The 22,254-nt window shown below is 46.1% G+C and overlaps 1 protein-coding gene across 1 annotated transcript in view; it reads right to left on the bottom strand.

The window, feature by feature from the left end:
* The window catches only part of SLX9 (SLX9 ribosome biogenesis factor), a 37,129-nt gene continuing 14,875 nt past the window's right edge, over nt 1–22,254 (bottom strand). Inside the window, exons 3-6 of the mRNA XM_056496725.1 lie at nt 7,559–7,627; nt 4,393–4,546; nt 1,991–2,059; nt 1–610 (exon numbers count right to left, since the gene is read on the bottom strand). Of these exons, the coding sequence (XP_056352700.1) occupies nt 484–610; nt 1,991–2,059; nt 4,393–4,546; nt 7,559–7,627 (419 nt within the window). The 3' untranslated portion in view covers nt 1–483. The remainder of the gene's footprint in view (nt 611–1,990; nt 2,060–4,392; nt 4,547–7,558; nt 7,628–22,254) is intronic.

The following is a 22,254-nucleotide window of genomic DNA, read 5'->3' as shown; positions in this document are numbered from 1 at the left end:
TGCTGTATGAAAGTATCTTTATTCCAAAGCTAAATTTCTCACAGAAAACAGTTTCTATGTACAGCAGCACTGGTCGTGACAAACTCCAAAAGCCTCCTGGGCTCCAGGGCTTGAGGACCTGAGCCATCCCAACAGAGCAAGCAAGAACCTCTTCTCAGAGTTGTCAGGAAGAAAACAGATGCATGGCCATTTGACACAATTTCAGAAATCATACCCGCTCACAAGAAGAGCAGAAGTATGAAGACACTTTGCAGGAATTAATGCCTGCACAAGAATCCCACAGAACACCCTCCTCTGTGCAGACTGCCTGTCAAAGAGCAGCTGCCCCTGTCAGGAGAGAGCTGCATTATTCCTGCAGACAGAAAGCAGGGCTGGTGGTTTTCATCATCTGCTGAACTGCTTCCAAGCACCAGAAAGGCTGGGACGTTGTGCCAGGGATGTGCTCCCTTCACAGCCCGTGCATGTCTGGGCCCAGCTGGAGCTCTAGAGGGGTTCCCCTTCTCCCCCCTGCCTCAGCCTCTTGGAGAGGTGCTCGCTGATGGCCAGGAGGGGGTTGGCTCTGTACTGGGGATCGCTGATAACCTCGTGAAACCGAGCCACTTCCTGGTCTCTGAGGAGAGAAAAACAACACACAGTTCTCTGAGTGCCTCCTGTGAAAGGAACTGAGCAGATAACGACCAACTCATACAGCAGCACACTGCTGCTGAGACAGAGTGATCCTGGTGTAAATCTCAGAGAAAGACAGTGCAAGAATAAACCTAATTTAGCCAAGGGCAAAGCTCAAATTGCTGCCAGCTTCATGGGAGCCAGAGACTTTGATCTCATGCCACAGAGACACAAACAATCACAATAGTGTCCAGCATCACATGGGAATGTGTTTTTTTAGAGCTTTTCCCTAGTAAACCAGAAACAAGAGACTGTGGATCTGGTGAACCACCAGGAATGAAGATTACTTCAGATTGCAACAGCACAAAACCAAATTCTCTTTAGAGAGCTCATCTACTGACTCTCTTTATTGCTGAACATTGAGCCTTGGTAATCCTACATGCAACACTAGCTGGACACCATGGGAAGAGCATGACAGAATTACTTCTGTATGCCTGGTCACAGCTGCTTCCTGGGGAAATGGCCTTGTCTTAAAAAGCAAGCAAGCAGGGAGGGACAAGAACAGAGCAGAAGTATAAAAAAAACCAAAAAACCCTGTGAGTTTTCACACAGCCACATCCACTACACCATCCTCATCTCCCTCAGACTGCCAGGCTCTCCACAGCCTCACCAGACAAACACTTGGTAGCACTCAGCTGTTTCCCTCCCAAGCACAGCCTTTTCCTTCAATGCTCCTGCCACAGAAACACAGAGAGGAGCCAATGCTCCTGAAGCTTGGGGTAATAAGGTAAGGCTTAGGGATCCTCTCATCCAAACTAATATCTTGGGAAAGAAACCTCTAAACCTTCCTCCAAGTTTTTTCCCTCCCAAGAAGCACAGACTTGCCAGACCACCAAAAAGTAAAGCAAGGCAGAACTGAGCAAGAAAGGCATCCCAGCACCAACACTGGCCTGTTTCTGACAGAGAAGGTATTCATGGAGAGCAGTGCTGGATCTGCAGCCTGACTGTTCAGCCTCAGTTTGAGGCTGAATGGCTCAAAACTGACAGAAATGCAGGAAACAAGAAAGCAAACACTGACAGATCACAGAGCCTAGCCCCAGGAGAACTGTGCTGGGGAAAATGAAATTCTTGATGGCAGTATAAACTATCTAACAGATAAGGAATAAGGAGCTGCCAGAATAAGTCCAGGAGTCACTTGGACACATTTAAGTTCTCCATCCTTGTTGATATTTAAAAGCCATGTGGAATTGGGTATGGAGCAGCCAGTTCTAGCTGACCCTGCTTAAGCACAAGGGTTGAACCAGGTGAACCCCATGGGTCCCTTGCAGTCTCAACCATTCCACGAGGCTCAGCAGGAACTGGACACTCACAACTGGGTACTTACAGGAGCTGGTGTTTCTGAGCTTGTTTCATCAGACAGAAGTCTGCTGGTTCTGCCTTTGCTTTTATGGGGCTGTGGAGAGAAGAAACAAAACAAGTGAATGTTAGAGCATTAATTTAGCAATGGCTGTGTAGATGGAAAGAGTCCAGGGATTCTGCATTTGCCTTTCCAGAAAGAACAGGTAATTAATTGCCCTGCATGGAAATTGTCCTGAAAGGCATTTATTTCTATAGCCAGGCATTGCAGGGAAATGCAAATTTCCACCCAAGGCTGACAGAGCAGGAGGCATTACAGGAAAACCAGATCACTCAGTGCCAGAACTGGTTATTAGCTGTCCATGCCCAGATCACTTTCTGCTGATCACTGACCTCCAGGTCAAACTGATCCTGTTGCTTAGAGAAAAGATTCCATGGAACCTGCCCTCCCCATTACACATGTCACCTCTGCACAGCTCATGTTCCCTGCTGACACCCAGCCTCTACAGCCATCCCTTACAGGGATGATCAGCAAGAGGAGGGAGGTGCCAGCCCTGCTTTGGTTCCTGTAGTGGGATCACTGTGATATAACATGCTGTAATGCAGGATGGTGCACTATGTGCAGCAGATACAGATCTGCCATCTCTCTATGCATTCCTTATTTCTGGGCAAAGTCCAAGGAGACCAGAGGTATAACACCATCCTTCATGATGCCTGATGCCAAGCAGCAGCAGCAGAGATTTACCACAAAGCCAGCACTAAGCCCCAGCAAGGGACACACAGGAAGCACAGACATTGCTTTTGGGACTTGTGCTGCACAAGGGGAGGTGCTGGTAGAACTGGACATTAAGGAAAGGAGAAGAAATTTCCATTTTTCACGACTACACAAATAAGAAAATTAACAGGAGAAAGAGGCTCTGCCTCTGTGGGGTAGCTCCTCCCCAATTCATCCTGAAGCAGAGCCCCAGCACACAGGCCAAGGAGGAGAAAGAAGGCCTGTATCCCACCTCTCTGTTGGAGCAGGGATCATGGAGGAATAGCCCATACTGGTGGGTGCTGGGGGTATGGCCACTCCCACCTGATCTGCCCCAAAAGTCAGGAAACACAACAATTTCTCACCTCTTCAAGACAGCAGGATCTGGTCTCTTCCTATTTCCTTCTCTGGCATGCTACCCTCCAACCTCTTATTTTGCCTTTTTTTCCCCCCCGTTCTTCCTTTCTTCTTACTCCTCTTGCCTCCCATTCCTTCACATCACTCATCTCCATCACCTGTCCCTATTCAATCAGTTCCTGCTCATTTTCCTCTCCTCATTTCTAACAGCTCAGCACAGGAACAATTTCTGGTCCTAGTTTGCCTGGAATGCTCACAGAAGCTCAGGAAAATCCTTTCTCAAGCTGGAGGGCAGCCCTTGGTCACCAGAGCAGGGCTTTCCAAATCTGTGTGTGCCACCAAGCCATGGCAGTCCCTTCAGAGGTGAGCAGCTGTGCAGAGGGTGACAAAGCCTAAAGGAAAGTTATTCCAGAGTATATTGCCCACTGGACTTCCCCTCAAAACCACCAGCATGCTGCCTGTTCACTTGGACCCTGTTAGCAGCTCAGCTTCATTACACTTCATTGCCTTCATTCATTATAAAACAGAATAAAAACCTCTCTGTAATGCGCTTTTACCCTGCAGGAGATCAAATTCCTGGAGAATCTAATCTTTTATTAATACTGCTGACAAATCACCAGAGTATTACCCTTCCTTTCTGTAATGATTCAAATCCTATAAAAGCCTCCTCTGATTATTTCAAACACTTCTTCTATACAGACATTCAGGAAGCCAGAAGCCAGCAAGGAGAAGAAGAGCCTGTAGCTCCTCCATACCAGTACCAAGGGGGGCTGGTTTGGGGTTAGCAGGTCACAGGCAATGCAGGTGACATCAGCCCATGTCAAACTCCCACCTCCACTCTGCCAACTTGGACTTCTAAAAGGAGAGACTTTTGGGAGAGAGGGAGCTGAGAGTGCACAGGGAACAGCCAACTCAGCCATGCTCTTGGCCAAAGTCACACTACAAGACAACAAAAATTTTGGCCAGAGCACAAAGGGCACTGCTCAAAGGGCTTGAAGTGCCTCAGGATAAAGCCTGGATAAGGGTCTAGGAGGATGGAATGTCAGGCTGCAATACCACAGGGTACGGTTATCAGGAGAGCTCAGCAGCATTACAATAATACCTACATGCCACTCCTGAAACTCCCAGGACATCTGGATGCAGGTTCAGAAGACACATTTCATCTTTTTTTCTTGTGTCAAGTGAAGCATGAAAAGGGTTAGAGTTGAGAATGAGACCCTGCTTTCCTGACCATTGCTTGCAGCTACAAGCTGAGCTGAAGGACATTCCACCCTGCAGGAAGAAGGGAAATGCATAGCCCATCTCTAAATGGCACATACCTTTTGAGAGGCTTCCTTCCCCTGCTACCTGTGGTCAGGAAAGAGAGCTCAGGCAGGGCTTCCATCAAGGGCTGCATGTCTCCCACCACAGGTGTTGCTTTCCGCTTCGCTTCAGCTTTCTGCTTTTGCTTGGCCATCTTTACACTTTCTATTTCTGCATCAAAAACAAGGCATTACTGGAAGAAGGGTAAACACCTGCAGGAGATAACCCTTCAGATATGAAATTCATACATTGTTTTACCATTTTCAACAGGCCAGAAGTGATTTAAACCATGGAAAAAATGAACAAAACGCAGCTGGGCCATTCCTTCTATTGATGTACTTGCTTGTAACTACACACATCCCTTCTGACATTGCAATGGGAAGTGAAATTCTCAGATTTTGTCTGTTTCCATCCCTTACAGTGTTCATTGCTCACAGCACAATGGCACAGGAGTCCTGGTGTGGCAAAAAGTACACTGACCTCACATGGAATTGGGAAACAAGAGGGGAAGGGACAACCCAAAGACAGTCAGCTCCACATCTGGCCTTAAGCAGGCACAGCCCTCTCTCTGCATTTTTTCTGGGACCAAACAACAGTCTCCTAGGACAGACAGCAAAGATGGACTTAATGTCAGCTGTTTACTTAATTTGAAGCAAGTGAAGGTTCCACCTTTGTGACTCACTGCAGAGTGCAAGCAGTCAGATGCTGGATAAAGTGAACCCTTGGAAAAGCACTGCACCAAGCGGCAGACACAGATGGCTTTTCTCAGGACCAGGATTCCTGGTCTTCCAGCAGCAGCTCTGACAAGAGTGTGGGCACACAAAGCTCCACAGATGTTACTTCTGTCTCCTTCTTTGCCTTAGGAGGTGAGCATTAAAAGCCACAGGCTTCTGCCTCAGTCCTTGAGGCTCCCTGATGTAGCAGCACATCCCACAGCTGCCCACACTTCCCAAAGCCAGCAGCTTCCAAGGTGAGCAGCAGCAGAACATGTTCTTTAGGACAGCCCACAAAAGCCTAGCACTGCTACAAGCCTCCAGCTGAATCCAAGATGCCCCCCTGACCCACAAGGATGTCCCTCTGTGCTGAGCTACAAACTCCTTGTGTGGACACTACAGTGTGCCAGAAGCCATGGGGCTGAGCTGGTGACACAGGGAGGCCAACAGCTCCCAAGGCAGCATGGCCACAGAAGCCAGAAGTATTTTAGTGGGAGCACAAAAGCAGCCAGTCCCACTTACAGACCATAATCCTGGTCTAATCCTGCTCCCACAGCCAAGGAAGCAGAACTCAAATTCAGTGGCTGGCTCCTTTAATACCCTTGCCTTGCTTGTTCTCCAACTGAGTCGAAGAGTGACAGTTTTTCATAAACTACAGTTCTGCTGTAGTACAGTTCTGCATCCAGTACATGGATGTTTGTGACAAATCAGGATTGGAAACACTTCTCCTCACAGCAATCCCTGCCAAGAACACAGCTTTCTGTTCTGCATTACTTCTTTTTTTGGTCTGGCTTTACGAAGCTGACTACTTCAGTGCTTTCATAAACAGTATGTGCTTAAAATTTTCAGACACCTGATTCTGCACAAACATCCCAAATTCTTTTCCTATGAAGTCTTGTTCATCTGAGGAGCCATGCAATATATGTATTTTTAAATGTGCATACTTCTAATGTCTGAAGCATTGCATAAGTTTTTTCCCCTCTCTAGTCTCTCCTAAGATTACTTATTGGAATGGAAGAAAGTTTGGCTTTTGCACTACTGGGCTGGTCTTTGGTTCCCAGGATCTTGGTATCCAGTGTCACAAAAGCAGTCCTGGGACGAGAAGAAACAACAAACTCAAGATTTAGGAAAACAGAGATCCAGTGATAACTTCAGCTGTCCAAGCTGGGTTCTCTTCTGGGGGACAAAAGCTCTTTCTCCACAAAGAACTGGCAGAGTTTTTAGGTTCTTCTGTGCCTGTAAAGTACTTTTAACATCTAGTATGTCCTAAGACAGATAATTTGGCCTGGAGTTTACTGTCTTGGTGTTCTATTCAAGGCAAAGCCTCTGCATTTCACTTGTATTCCCCCATCTTAGTCATTTCAGAGCCAAAAGAAAGGGAAAGAGGCCACAGCAGGGCCAAAATAGCACCCATGAGCTTGGGAAAGACTGATGCTACAAAGGTATCAAGGAGGGCTGGATTAAAACCAGGTAGGGATCTTGCTCCTGGGCTTTCCTAAAGCAGCTGACCTTGACTAGCACAGCCACCTATGTTTTGTGTCCAAGCAAGATGTCAAGGCACTCAGAAACTGTTGGCTAGTTGTTTGGAGGTTTCCTTCACACTCTTTTTATCTAAGAAGAGCCAGACACACCTTCAGTGCAACTGGTGAAATCAAAGGTTAATGAACTTGGGCTCAGAGCTCAGGCACAGAGAGCATTTGGTGCAGCAGAAAGCCACATCCCTCTGCCCCAAATACAGTCTGCACCCAACTCTGCTGGGCAAGAAGGTGTCAGGAGGAAAGGCTGTCCCAAGAACAGCTTCAGGTGACACAAGGAATCCCTCTGCTACACTGCCAGCACAGTCCCCTACTGCGCCAAGACACTCAAAGCAAAAATAGGAAAGAGCAGCATTTCTGCCATGGGCTGGGTTTGTTTAGCTCATATTTCACTGTCTCCAGAAAGGCCAGACTGTCTGGTAAATGGGTTCACTGACCTGTAGCATGTGGGAAAGAGCAGGAACACAACCAACAGTGTCCAGAGTTCTCCCTTACTGAGGGGGCAGGACAGCCACTGTGAGGTCTCACCACAGGGGTTTGGGATGAGCTGGTGGCAGCATGGAGCTCAGCTCCAGCCTGTCCTGTCACCCCCACAGCTCCTGGGTGAGGAGGAGCTCCACCACACAGCTACTCACATCTGTATTAGAGTTTTAAAATATAGGAAAATATGCTAAACTTACATGGGTACAGTGCCCCTGTGGATGAACAAAGGGTTTAAGTAGTCAGATATATTACACATGATAAAAAATCAAAAGAAGAACTGGGGCAAAGACTAAGTCTTGGTGCTGAACACTGAGAAACAATACCTGGAACTTTTATCCAGGGATGAAAATTTCTGAGAAGCGTTCAGCTTCTTCCAGCACTGTCACCCAAACCCAGAGTACAGACATCCATCAGAACCATGCTCTCTAATGCCCTGTCACAGGAATACTCACTCTGCAACCATCTTTCCTTCCTCAGCTTCATCTTCTCTTTTTTGGACAGAACTGTTTTTTCTTCCAAGCCTAGAAGAGAAGAGACATGAGATGGAGCCTGGATCCTGAATAACAGACTCTGTTCAACCCTTGATGCTTTTGAACTTGCTGGCACAGCAGGCAGGCTGCAGGCAGATCCTGCATCCCAGCTTTTAGCCAAACAAACCAAATCTGCCTTGCTGTAAGTTAAAAAACAAGAAACAAGTAAGTAGATCAGATCATCAGCACAGGATCAGAGAATGGTATGGATTGGAAAGGACCACAAAGCTCATCCCATTTCAAACCCCCCTGCTGTGGGCAGGGACACTTTCCACTATCCCAGGTTGCTCCAAGCCCCATCCAGCCTGGCCTTGAAACCTTCCAGGGATGGGGCAGCCACAGCTTCTCTGGAAAACCTGTGCCAGGGTCTCAGCACCCTCACAAGGAGAAATTTCTGAAATATATCCAGGGCAGCTCTAGGTAGCAGCTGGTCACTAGCAGCTTATAAAAAAAGACTAGTATCTGCTATTTACCAAATTCATTATTTGGAAAGCAGCTGTTGAGCACTGATACCCAATATAACGTAAAATACCATCACAAATATTTTTATGGGAAATCTGTTTTGAGTGCTATAAAATTGTATCTTATCTCACATGTTTAAAACAAAATAGACTTTAGCCAACTTTTCTCCTAAAATGTGCTGGAAATACCAGAATTCCAACAAAGTAACAAGCTCCCCAAAGATCATGCCATTCACTTTAGCTTATTCTTAAGTCTGGGGAAGAAAAAGTACCCCCTTTTTCCTCCCAAAAGAAAGAGAAGAAAGGAATTCAATACAATTATGAAAACAACTCACTAGGGATTACTTCTCTGAAGTCACAGATCCTTTAGGTTGATTTAAACAAAAGCATCCTTCAGTAATTTCTTAAGAGCAGAATAAACCTTCTGGGTCTAAGGGGACCTTTCCATAAAACTAACAATAACCACCATGTTTTGAGTTTCTAAGACAGGAAGAATGAAACTGGAGCTTCCACAGCCTCATTTCCCAGAAAAATAAATTCCCAAAAAGCACTTACTAAAACCATGATTGTTGTGGTATCAAAGCAGATACTGAAACAATAAATGCATGGTCCAGTAACCAACTCTGAGTTACACCCACCCCAATCAACCCACACTTCTGTGGTTTCAGGGGAAAAAAAGGATCAATTATAGTCAATTATCACACATGTATTATTATCATATAATTATTATCCCACCCCACTGATCTCCAGAAAGCACAGGATACCACAGCTGCTCCAGATTTCAGCCATGGCAGTGCTGGGAAGATCTGCCCCTCATCTGGAAACACACTCATGACTTCACTGGAAAAACATCACCTGGCAGCATTTGTTAATGAAAATAAAAAGGCCCAATTCAGCCAGCTGACCTGGCTAACTCTAGTAATAACAGCAATTCAGGTTTGGGTTGGTGTTTTTTTCCCCAGAACAGTAGTGGAGTATTTAAGGAAACACAAAAGCTGGTTTCCTGGCAGGAACCCAACCTTGCTGCTGGCTGGGGGAAGGTGGCCACAGATAACCAGAGGGTGCCTGAGGGAAAGGAGCTGCATCCCTCCTCTGCCAGCAGCCAGTTCCTGCCCTTTTCCATCCCTTGGCTCCCCAGACACTCCAGTTTCCAGAGCCTAGCCCGCCCTCAGAAGGCTGTTCAGCTGTTTGAAGGTGCAAAGTTGTGTTTGGCAGCTTCCAGTTGCAATGCTGAGTGCCAAAACTGCTGGAAACCCACTGGAGAACAGTGAAGGCAGAATTTAGCTGGTTAATTAACAGCACAGACTGTCCCCAAGGTTGTCTTTTATTTTTATTTAGCTAGAAGCAGCTCTGAGATCAAGCCAAAGCGCAGCTCCATTTTAATTATTTTCCTGTGAAATCAGAAGGGTTTGAATTCCCCTCTTCAGCCCACTGCACAGGTAATTTAACACCACTTGCCTTTGAAACCCTGTGCATGGAGGAAAGGTGAACAAACCCCATTACATTATGGGTTATTTCCATCCTGTAAACTTGACAATTATTCCTTTTAGAGGGAACGTGTTCTTTTCTTTCTTCCCTCTGATCTGTACAGTACAAGACATGCCAAATACAAACAGGTTAAAAAAAACCACAACAGCTTTTTGCTGCCTACATCAAGCATTTGGTACTACTCCTGGCAATCCTCAGGATCTTGCTTTCATGACAGAGAAGCAGATTTTTGAGCATGACTTCCTTAATTTCAGGAATCTTGAGAGTTTTTTGGTAAAGGATTCAGACTAAAAATAAAAATTGAATATATATATATATATATATATATATAACTATTTTCCATAAAGAACTCCTTAAAATAAATATATCTATAAATCCTACCTTAGAAATCCCCATTTTATCCTTTCTAGGCATTCAGAAAGAAGCTGGACTGAGTTAAAGCTGTAACACTACAGGCTTCCCTGCCCCAAGATCCCACTATTTAATTTTGGCTCCACAACCAAGAGGGTTTGACAGTTCCAGGAAACTACATTACTTGGAGCATTTGGTCATAAACAGAAATATTCAATGAACCTGTGCAACGCCACATGGACAGAGGGTCCTTCAGCACCAGGCATTTGCTAACCCCTGCAAAGCTCCACCTGGGCTATGAGACATTAAGAAACAACATGTAACATTAATTATTATTCCAAAACCCCAGTGATACATAACAGTAAAGCTGTTGCTGCTCAAAACATAGTATTTTGGCAAACTGAAGTTAAATAATAACAGATGTTTTAATTTTAGCCTCACTTGTGTAACAGCAAGAATGAGCATATGCCTACAGCTGTGGGATGAGTTCATGAAGGACTACATCCAAAATCAGAATACTGGGTGTGGTTTGGGGTTGTTTTCTTAAAATTACATAGTGTCACTTGTAAATTGTGCACTACTGGTGTCCAATGAAAGAGCCTGGGAAAAGTAAGGACAGTCTCCTGAGGCACAAGCAACAGGGCTGTGACCTGGCTGCTGTCAGTGCACAACCCCTGAAGGTGTTCTTGTTCTTCTAAGAACAGAGTTGAGACAGAGGGACAACACGGGCCAGGCAAAAAGCCAGCCAAGATACCCTCTGGCAGAGAGGATGCCCCACAGCTCCCTGCCCTCATCCCACAGACAGCTCCCAATCCCAAACCCGTCACCTCCAGCTCCACTGCTCCCAGAAGCATTGATGCAGAAGGGTCACTGGTGTGACCAAGGCTTGGAGGGGCAAGGACAGAGGTGTATCCAAGCTCTTTGTCCTCCTGCTGTTAGGGGAGCCCCCAGGGACAGCCTGGTATCTGTATGTGGGCACAGAAAACACGTTTGGGTTTTGCCCAGTTTTGCCCTGCCACGCCCTGAGCAGGCTTGGGAACCAGTGCTGGAGGAAAAGGTGCCAGCTCCTGCTGGGCCAGGACAGGTTTCTCCATGGATACAGCATTTGCTTTTCATGATCTAAAACAAGCTACACTATTTTTGTTCACACTTAATAACTACACCAGCATGCAAGCGCTCCTCCTGCTGCAATGTGGAAGGCATCCTACAAAAAGTGGGATCTGCATTCCCTGCCCCTTCAGATCCCCTGGTTATTTGAAGCAAAGCCTGGCTTGCCACTGGGAACCCAGAGCAGCATGCAGCTCGTGTCCTCACAGCAAGGTCATGGCTCTGTCAGGCCTGGTAAACACCCCCAGGCTCCAAGCAGCCCCAGCAAGGGCTCCCAGTGCAGCAGAGCTCCGACTCAGCTCACAGAGGCACACAAGGGATGTTCCATTTGAGGCACATCCCCTCAGGAGGCCTTTGGGAAGTCACAATCTGCACAGCAGGCTGTGAAAGTTGACTTCAGACACAAAGTCTGTCCTTCCACATGGTGTCTGAAGCACTGCTGGCACACTCAGCTCCTGCCAAAAGGTAAAAGCATCTCCTCTGCCCAAGGCCTTTTCCATTCTGGGTCCTCATCCATGCCACCTGAATGCTCTCAGCAGCACCCCCAGAAGAGACATTGCCTTTTAATGGCTCAGTCACACACAAAGAATGCTCAAGGTGTTGAGCATCCCTCCCCATCCCAGAAAGTGTATGTACATTTCTTCCAATGAAAGAGTTCTCCAAAATATCAGACATTACACAGTGCAAATATTCTTATTTGTCAAGGAATGGCATGGCAAAAAAGTTGTTTTTTTCATTGCTGTCTCTGGCATGTATTTGCTCTCTGTGCAGCCCTATAAACCATTTAAATACCCGTGATCACAGTGAATTTAATTTTATGCCCAGCAGCTCTCAGCAAGTTCTGCTGCAGCTTCCAGCCTTACAAAAAGTCACTTAGCCACAAGAGCAGCAGAGGCTATAGCATCAGTGCACCCTCCCTGGAAGCATTCAAAAGGTGTTGTGGACATGGCACACTGAAACACTTGTTTTTGGGATAATTTTTATGATTTTTTTAAACTGTCAGGAGGTTATGGAGTCCCCTCCAACCATGGAAATATTCAAAACCTGACTAGACACAGTCCTAAACAACCTGCTTTATCTGATCCAAGTGGACCACCAAAATAGACTCTAATGAGTCTACAGCACAATTTGGACAGCTGGCAAGAGTCCTTTCACATAGGATAAAAATTTATATTTTAGCAACAGAGATACATGCACCATAGCTATCTGTGTGCATTTTGCAGTTTCAGTAAAGGGCAGTGAGAAGAACAGAACACCATTTCTAGAAAAACTTGAACAGCAATGAAACTCTGGAATGAGATTTATTCTGAGACCAGGAGTAATTCACGTTTACCAATGGGTAAAGTCTCTCCTGAGGGATTACCAAAGGGAAGCAGAATACTGAAGCATTGCTATGCTTTTTGACAATGCCTTGCAGGCCTGCATTTGAAAAGAGAGATTTTCCCCAAAATATCTTTTCCTGCTAATAAGATTACCTTTGACTATCCTGTCCTTTGAGAAGCTTTAAAAATCAGAAGTTCAGTATCTCTGCAGTATTACATAGTGAAAGATCTAGATCTGAAACAGTTACACTATTGGATTTTACCTGGTGCTTCTAATTTATGCAAAAAGCAAGAACAGTCTACCTTCATTTCCTTGTTTTAACTGCATATTAGCTAGTAGACAATTCAAATGGCATACCCTGGGGAAGTTTTCTATCTCCAGCCATTGGTTCCTATAACCCCTCTCATACTGTTTTTGGCACCTGGTGTTTCTTTTACCCATGCCTCTTTCAGCACCTTAGGGGAGCTGTACGTATTATTACATTCCCAATGGATGGATTCAGTGGAGACACTGCATTTTATCACAGAATGGTTTGGGTTGGAAGGGCCCTTAAAGATCATTCAGTTGCAACCATGCCTGCCTCAGGCAGGATTTTATGCTGTATTTCCCCTCAAAACCAAAGCAGTGAGTGGCCTGATGGGGTGCTGGGGGAAGGTGAGAGAGCAGACAGAAATAGGGAAGAGAGGGAAACAAAATACAGATTTAAAGATGCTCAGAGGACAGAGGGACAGACTTCCAAGGCAGACAGACAAATATGTCACTGTCAGGTGCCACTGCAGCACTGGCAGCAGACCAGCTGAACACAGGAGGAGGCATGAGCCATCACCTAGAACGAGTTGTGGAGTTGTTTGCTGTTTCTCAGGGATTGCAGCAAATACCAGAATCTGTTATGTGCAGAGCCCCACCTTTCCCCCACTCCTACACACAACACATTTCATAGATTTATTTGTTTGTTTGTAGAAGTACCGAGTTTTCCTCTTTTTTTTTTGAGTCAGGTTTAGCATTCAAAGCCATCTTCCCGGGGAAAACAGGACATGGAAGGATTCAGACAGATCATCTAGAATAATTTCTTTAACTGAAATGAGGAAAGACAGGCAACCAGACCATGTTCACTGTGCAACTTGGTGAATCAAGTGCCCACAGGAACCACTCCCTTAATCATCTGACAAAGCAGGGATGCAGCCAAGTAGCAAGAGCTACAGCTGGACCTTTCCTCAGAATGAGATGGAAAACAAGAGGCAGGAAGAATCCCAGGGCTCAGCCCTTCCATCCTGCTAAGCAAAGACAGTGCACACTTCACTTGACAGCAAGTGTCTAAGAGAAAGAAGAGAGACTAATAAAACAAAACAGCATTGCCTGCTGGTCAAAGGAAGGGATTGTCCCACTCTGCTTTGCACTCACCTCAAGTACTGTGTGCAGTTTTGGGCACCATAATACAAAAAAAGACATCAAGCTGATAGTTTCCAAGGAGAGACTATAAGGATGGGAAAGGATCTGGAGGAGAAGCCTAATGAGGAGTGGCTCAGGTCACTTTGTTCAGCCTGGCAAGCCCAAGGGGAGACTTCACCCTGGTCTTCAACATGGTCCCAAGGGCAAGCAGAGGAGCAGACACTGATCTCTTCACTATCATAACCAGGGACAGGACTTGAGGAAAGGGCAGGGAGCTGAGCCAGGGGAAGTTCAGGCTGGATATCAGGAAAAGACCTCTAAGATCATCAGATCCCATCACTATCCTACTAGTGCAGATTCCACCATTAGGGTGTGTCCCTAAGCACCACAGACACCTTCTGAACACTTCCAGGGATGTGACTCTACCACTGCCCTGGCAGCACCTTCCAATGCCTGACCACCCTTTCAGTGAAGAACTTTTGCCCAGTATCCAATCTAAACCTCCCCTGCTGCAACATGAGGCCATTTCCTCTGGTCCCTTGTTCCCAGGAGCAGACCCTGAGCCCCACTTGGCTGCACCCTCCTGCCAGGGAGGTGTAGAGAGTGAGAAGGTGCCCCCTGAGCCTCCTTTTCTCCAGGCTGAGCCCCCCCAGCTGCTCCACATCAGGCTTTTGCTCCAGACCCTTCACCAGCTCCACCACCCTTCTCTGGACACATTAATCTCCCACCACACACACTGAGGTCAAGCTATGTGATGTTTTGGCACAGGGGAAGCTGGCAGGGACTGTTTCAGATTAATCACACAGGTCCTATTAAAAGCTGCCTTTGGCCAGAGATTTTCAAAGAATTTTAATGAACAGAATCCAATGTGAACTGGTAGCAAGACTACATAGCAGAGAAGCATTTTTTCCCACATTAACCCACATATCCACAATGGATCCCCTCTGTAAGTCCAAGGGAGGGGTGGGAGTCAGAGCAGTGAAGACCACCAGGGAGAAACAAGGTAGATTTTTGTGCACTCTCTATGATGTGAAGGCTTTGCAGAGAGACACACCTTCCAGCCAGTAGCTACTCAGCTCCTGAATCAGGTCAGCCACTGACAGACAGTAAGAGAGGCACTGCCATTTCCCAGGAAGCAAGATGTTGACTGGGATTACTCCAGCCTGGCTTCAACAGAAGTAACCACAGAGAAAGTGTAAGGCTTCTGAAAATGTATGATCAGCAGAGAACAATGAGCAGGAACAGGCAAGAAACAACAGCACCAGCAAAACAGCAATGCCCAGACCACCACTGGATAAAAGGGCTCATAACCATTAAAAGGCAAAAGAGAAAGCAAGCACCACTCCAAGGTCCATCCACACCCTTCCTCTCAACACACACACACACACTGTGTCAGCTAGTAGGTAACAAACATTGCTGGAATGAAATACTCTTACACATAATTAATATATTAACTTGTTTGACTGCTGAATGCCCAGTGATCAATACTTAATTATATTTCCAGGAAACAATGCCAGCCAGAAACTGCATTGAGTAGACTCTGCAGATATGTAACTCCAGGGTAAAAACAAACCCATCACAAGATCAGCAAAAAGTGGGAGTTACATACAGGAGCTTCAGCAGCACAGAGAGGAGAAAAAAGATCACATCACAAATGTCTCCACAGTGAAGGAGGAAGAATTGAGCCATGAAGGTCAAGGGAAGACTGTCAAAACTGGCTGAAATCACATTTCAAATGACAGGAGCAGAAGGATGAAGTGCGTGAAGAGAACAAAAAGGGAGAAGTGGGGACAGCAAGGGAAGGGGCAGAAACAAGGATATTAAAGGAAGCTGGACGCCCACAGAACATCATTAAATGTTCAGTGAGGTCTGCCCTCCAACAGAAAAGTGTTGGGCTGCCACAGCAAAACCAAGGGCCACAGAAAGGCCATTTGGGCAGACAGGGAGCAGAACTAGCAGGAGGATAATTTCTGTTCCTAGCCTGGAGACCTGAAGCACCTAGTCACTAAGCCCTCCCTTCTCCACAGGGCACATAAGGCACAGATTGGACAGATTCTCTCCTTCCATCAGCTGAGAAGGAATAAGCATTTGGGGGTACAGCAGGAAGGCAGAAAAGAGCTAAGAGAGGAGAGAATTCCCTCCTACCATTACTTCTTCAGTGTCCAGTTTGCTAGAAGGTTGCTTCACTCCAGCAACTTCCACTTGAGAAGCAATTGTGCTTCTGCCAATCAGTGCTTCCCAGAAAAATCTACACCTATGACTTTTCAAACATGACAGCTGACCCAAAGGTAACACCCAAGCCTGATACCTGCACCCTTCCATCTCCACTATTCCATCAACAACTATTCCAACAGCAATATGGACTTGGACCTGCCCAAAGTAGGAAAAGACTGCCTAAAATTTATTCCTGAAGCCCTCCCTTCTTCACAGGTGTCCAGAAATACAAGGATACAATGAAAACACATGTGCAAAACCATGAGAAATCCTAGAAAAAGCTTTGAAGATCCACCAAAGTATTCTTCCCAGCTAACAGTTTCCCTGATTCTTCTTGGGAGATTTGCTAAATTAGCATCTATAGGGTGTATTGCAATCCAGGCCTGAGGAAAGGGATTTGCTGGATGGCCCTGAATGCACCCTTCTAACACTGGCAAGTAGCTATCTCAGGCTGCCTCTTCAGCAGAGAGGATATTCCATCAGTAGGAAAGACCACCCTGACACCACTGTTCAGAGAGCTGCACAGCTCAAGGACAAAGAAGCTGAAATGTCACACCTCTGCTTCTCTCACACCTCCTCAAAAAAAGTTCCATTAACCAGAAATAGTGCTTTACCATCTACAATCAAGCTGGGATTTCACCAAAACACACATTCCAAAAAAATGTCAGACAACAGTCAAAAAACCTGAGTGTATTCAGCCACACCTAAGGTAGGCAGCCCTCACCCTTGGCTGGGCCACACATCAGGGAAAGAGCCCCGATTTCATTTAATAAACTCTTTGTTCAGTAAATCAGCTTTCCTGGCAAACTGGCAGCCTGTTCCACCACATGCCTGTACAGGCAGCATCTCCAGAACACCACTCCAAGGTCTCTGTATGCCAATGCCCCACCTACTGCTAAAGGGATTGCAGACACACTCTCCAGTCCTGCAGTGATGCTGGCAGGATGCTTGGGGGTGCTTTGGGGAGCAGGGAAGAGGCCTGCAAAGTGCTGACTTGCTCCAGGGAATACTGAACAGTATTGGATTGCTTGGCTCTAATGGAACCAAAGGAAAAAAAAATAATCAACTGCAATCGACTTTTTTGTTAATGACACAGAGCCAGGGCTGTCTCCTCTGGAAAGATCGACATGGAATGTGAAGCAGTATCAATACCAGGGGCAGTATCAACACATGACATTTGGAAACTTGGCACAGAGACAGCAGCCAGCAGACTCCACAGCAGCCCAGGGTGCTGGTAAATGAGAGCTTAGCCTTGGCTTAGCTTATCCAGGTATTTGTTGCTGGTTCTTCCACCCTGCCTCCCCCAGGTGCTGCACACAAACCAACTCCCCTGCACCCAGGTCAGCTTCCTGCTTCTTTACTGAGCCAAACCAAGGCAGATGCATGGTCAGAAACACAGGGAGCTCTGTGAGACAGCTGGACAGATTTCAGACTTCAGCCCCAAGGTCTAAAGTACCCATAATCTATTTCAGACAGAAGTTAAAATCGATCAGGAGCAACATATCTCTAGGCCAAATGCTGCCCCTATTCCAGCCTGACAGGAATGAGCACACAAGCACTCCCGAAGCCTCAGGACAGGTTCAAAAGCAAGTTCAGAAGGGATGTCTGCAGAACCTCTCACAGCTGGAGGAACAGTGGCACCCACTGGATTTGGCACTGGTGGTACCTACAGCTTTCTAGTTGTGCAGTTCACTAGTTTGCTTTTTGGAACAGTTATTAGGCACTGGATGTTTTAAGTACCCAGATAAGCATTTTGAGCAAAGTGCTGCTATACTCCCAAGGTTTTCCCTGCTGGCTGCTGCCAAAAGATGGGAGTGCCCAGTCTGGATACTCTCTTTGTTCTGACACAGCACTCCAGTTCCTATGCCAAGCCTTGTGGGCAGGTGGGGATGATCTTGTCACAGCAAGAGATTCAGCAGTGAGGGCACCAACCATGAGAAACAAGAAAATCATTGGTTGACCTACCCCAATCCTACCCTTGCAAACACAGTTCTCCCACATGCAGGGACCATAGAGAAATACATGTCTAACCATCAGAAGGAAGAAACAAATTCCCTGCACCCTGATTTCAGCCTGGCAGCCAAAAACAGAAGCAGCTTCATTAACAGCTCAGGGGTCAACATCAAGCAGCAGGTTTTGACCTACTCTAACACCAGCTCATCAACAGCCTGCAAAATCTTCCTTCCTCCCCTATTTCACCTTCTCCTTTCATACTTCTAGCTACAGATTTCTTAGCTGGGTTCTGTTCTTTCCAAGGACCCAATTAGAAGAACAGCCAAAATGCAGAGGCCACAGCTCCACTGGGATAAAAGGCAACATGTGGCATGGGAGAAGGGAGATGAACAGAGGCAGGACTTGGCACCACAACTTTGTTTTTTCTGATTTCTTAGCCACACTCAAACACAGGACTCCCTGTTTTCAGACAGAAGGCAAAGGAGGGGACCAGCTGGCAGAGGACTCCTACAGAAAAACCTGGATGCACACTCTGAAATAAAGCTTTTGGGGTGAATTCTGTGTCTCCCACATGCCTGTTAAACAGTTACAATTAACTCTGCTGCAGCATCTTTTCCTTCTCCCCCACAGATTGAGTTACAGCTGTATAGTTCAGCCTGTTGTGTCACAAGTGCCTCCCCTCTCCTCCTATGGTCCCATAACTCTCCAAGGAATGAGCTTTCCACCATGTCTACAGTCCCCTCTTACTTTCCTACTCACTCTTTAGGGGCACTGGGACGTCAACATCTCTGCCTCAAAACCCAGAAGGGAAATCTTGGTAAAAGATTAGCCCACCAAGACTACATAACAAAAAACTATCAGCTAAACACTATCAGGAAGCTGGTGGTAAGAGGCTGTGCAAGCCCACTAAGGATGCAGCAGCTTTCAGACATACACAGCAAGTAAGAAAGTGCCTGAAGTGGCTCCTGGAGAGCTGCTGACATGAAAAAATCAGGCAGAGATGTCTGGACACTAGACTTTCCCCCATAGGGACCTCAGGAAAGAGAAAAAAAAACATAGAAAATAAGCATAATATCTGGAGACACACATCTCTGTATCCTGACTGCCAGGGTCCCACAAGTTACATGTTCTGTGTTGGCAAACAGCAGATTCCTAACTGGTCCCAGGCACATGACAGAGCACAGGGTACACATAAAACCAGTGCTACTGCTCAGCCACTCCTCTATCCTGTGTTTGTGCCTCTAAATCAAAGATAGAAACATGACAGAAACTTGCACAGGTGGGAATTTTACAAGTAATGAACAGACACAGCTTGAATTGTAGCATAAGCAAACAAACAGAAGAAAAGAGAAGAGAAACCCAGGATGCTCTGGCCTGCTTTATGAATGGGTAAGAGGTAAGGAAGGTTTGGGAGAAGGCTACACGACCCAAGACTCTGCAGTGTGCAGAGACCAGGCTCCAAGAAAGACAATGCTAGGAGCACAGACACACCCTTTGCTGGGACAAAGGGGCAGAGACAAAGTTCCAGCCTCTTCTAAGGAGCTCCCAGTGCCTGATCCTAGGCAAGACCAATGAGAAGTTAAAAAAAGCCTTGCCCCACCTTATTTTCTTTTTGATGAGCTTTCAGTGCTGCCCTAGTTACTCCAATCAGTCCCTGACCTTTCTAACAGATCCCTGGCTCTGCTTTCCACACAGTAGCTCTTCCCTGGCCTCCAAACAGTGGCTTCCCAACCACTTGAGCTCAAGTTACCCTTTTCTAAGGCAGCAGAGTCAGCATTTATATTGCTTACCATTTTCTTCCCCTGTTTGCTTATTGAACAGTAATCTCTCCTCTCCTCCCTACTGTTAAGTAGCCAACATTTCTAGTCTTGGCCATAGGCCTTATTTTCCAGACTAAAACCTGCATATCCTATTTTGAAGCAAGAAACATAGAGCAGATGCCTGGTATCTTACAGAAAGGCATACTACAATTCTGGACTTAACCTGAGATAGCATTGCCTGCAAATTCCTGCCATGCACAGTGGACAAATTTCTTTCCCTGTTATTTTTTTCCCCACCAATTAATTCGGTGATGGATCTGAAGGACAGCAGGAAGCACAGGAAAGAAGAAAGCTAAGTACAGACTAATGACTGTAAAACAGACAGGGAAGATATAACAACTTTGTGGCAGTTACAAAAATGTTACAGGAAGAATAGACAAAAAAAGCCCAAAGCTTAACTTGTACCCCCATAAGCATTTTAATCAGCCAGTTCCAGCAGGTCTGCCACAGAAATGTATTAAAGGCATGTACAAGGTCAGATTCTTAACACTTGCATTCCAGTTTTTAAATACAGAAATACTGTACAGACAACTTCATGCTAAAATAGCCAAGAGACAGAGTGACTTATTTGGGACTGGGATCAGGGCAGCAACAAAAAATTCCACTTTGGCACTGCTTAGCTGTACCACTGGCAGCCTCTGCCCCATCTCCAGTAACTTCAGGAGAGGAAAAAAAAAAAAAAGCCACTGGAACTGGGCTGGAGGGAACACCCACTGGAAGCACCCATGGCAGCCCCCCAGCCTTTCACCGTGTCTGGCCAGCCACAGGCAGAGGCTACACATCAACTTCTTACAAAGCATCAACAGAAAGCATCTGAGGACTTGAACTGGGGCCCTGGTGTGCAGCTTTACCACCAGCAAATAGCACCACTGAGCTAAGAACATACCAGGCCTGACCACAGCTTGGTGCAATGCCCAAGCAGAGTGCCTGCATGCAGTACCTCCAATGAACTTTTATTTTGGAGGATCTGTTTTGAATCCATGTGGGTACCAGAAATTCTGAATAACTATGTGCAAGGGCTCCTGCAACTTAACTGAAGGATCTTTGCCAGCATCTTCTGGGTTGTTTTTTCCCCACTTACCTACTGGAAGACAGTGGGAAAAAGTTTAGTCTCTGGGGCAAGCCTATTTGATTAAACTTCATCAGCTTCTCTTTTCTCACAGTCATCTTCCCCAACCAAAAAAGCTCTGATCAATTGAGTCATTGCTTTATTCCACACTTCTGGCATCAATGCCAAACACCTGATCTGCAGATAAATGTGAAAGCTCAGGAGACAGCACTGACTGCAGACACTGCTGTGAGTTCCTACACCTCCTCTGAGGTGAGGCACGTGTGCTTTTCCTGTTCCTGTGCTAAGGAAATTCAGTGAACCTGGCATCACATTCACAGTCACAAGGACCTGGGCAATGCCTACACACCAGCAGAAAGAAAAGCAGAAGGAGAGCTTCCAGAGACACTTCCTGACTGCTCCAGTCAATTCTTCTTAAGAAGTAATTACTCTGTACCTTACTCAGAGCTTCAGGACCATGGCAAAATTTCCACTGTGCTATTTTAACTGTTGATTAATTCTCCTCTCCTGGCACTCCTCCTTGGATTCTTTAACATGTCTGGTCTCAGGCTGCCTTTGGCATGAGTTAGTTTCCCCACTCACAACACTCCATGCATCGAGAGTGAAATGAAAAAAAGTAATCACTTGTCAGAGCTTGCCCTTGATTGTAGTGTGTGTGGCAGATTAGAGCAGTGTGGTCCCCCTCCCCTGCTGCCCTATCTATTGCACAACCATACGTCAAGGAGTTAATCCCACCATCTGCAGCTGTCAGAGCTCCTACACTCCAGGAAACACACACACCTGCAGGCTGGGAGCACTGAGGAAACATTAGGTCCAGCCACATCTTCTACCACTGAGCAACCACATATTAAATGTAATCATACTCTTTTCTTTTACCTTATAGTCTGTTAAAGCAATATTACAAAGTAATTTTAGATTTAGACATAGAAAAGAGCACCACAAGTCTGCCTGTCTAACACCAGCAGACTTTCACTATTTACATAAGTTAAGAATTTTGGCTTGATTCAGTCACATTCTGATCAGTCAGTTCAAACAACACTTGCATCATAAGTGGCTTTATAAACTGCTGCACACACAGAGGACTAAAACACTAACATAAAGTAAGGAGGGTGAGAATACCCAGGAAAGCTTCCCAAATAGCTTGTGATAGGCAAATGTTTGATCTCCAGCCTCCAGCTCAGTTGGGCAACAACTGACATGCAGGACTGGCAATGCAGAAACCTCCCATTCTTCCCTTTTTTTAGGGGCACAAACAGAGATTTTAAAATTGGGAAGTATTTGAAGGACAGAGCTGGGAAAATAAGCACCTGGAAAAGTACAAGGCATAAAACCCTTGCTCTTCTGGTCTGTGATTGGGGTGGAGATGGAAGTCAAGCCCACTCTCACCATCTATTGCAGTTTAGTCTCTGCAGCCTCCTGTCCCACATGGGAGATCCTTCCCTG

Source organism: Oenanthe melanoleuca, chromosome 7, assembly GCF_029582105.1.
Source record: "Oenanthe melanoleuca isolate GR-GAL-2019-014 chromosome 7, OMel1.0, whole genome shotgun sequence".
Classification (NCBI taxonomy): domain Eukaryota; kingdom Metazoa; phylum Chordata; class Aves; order Passeriformes; family Muscicapidae; genus Oenanthe; species Oenanthe melanoleuca.
Note: the sequence above shows the minus strand (reverse complement) of the source record. Positions and strands in the feature narration are given on the sequence as shown.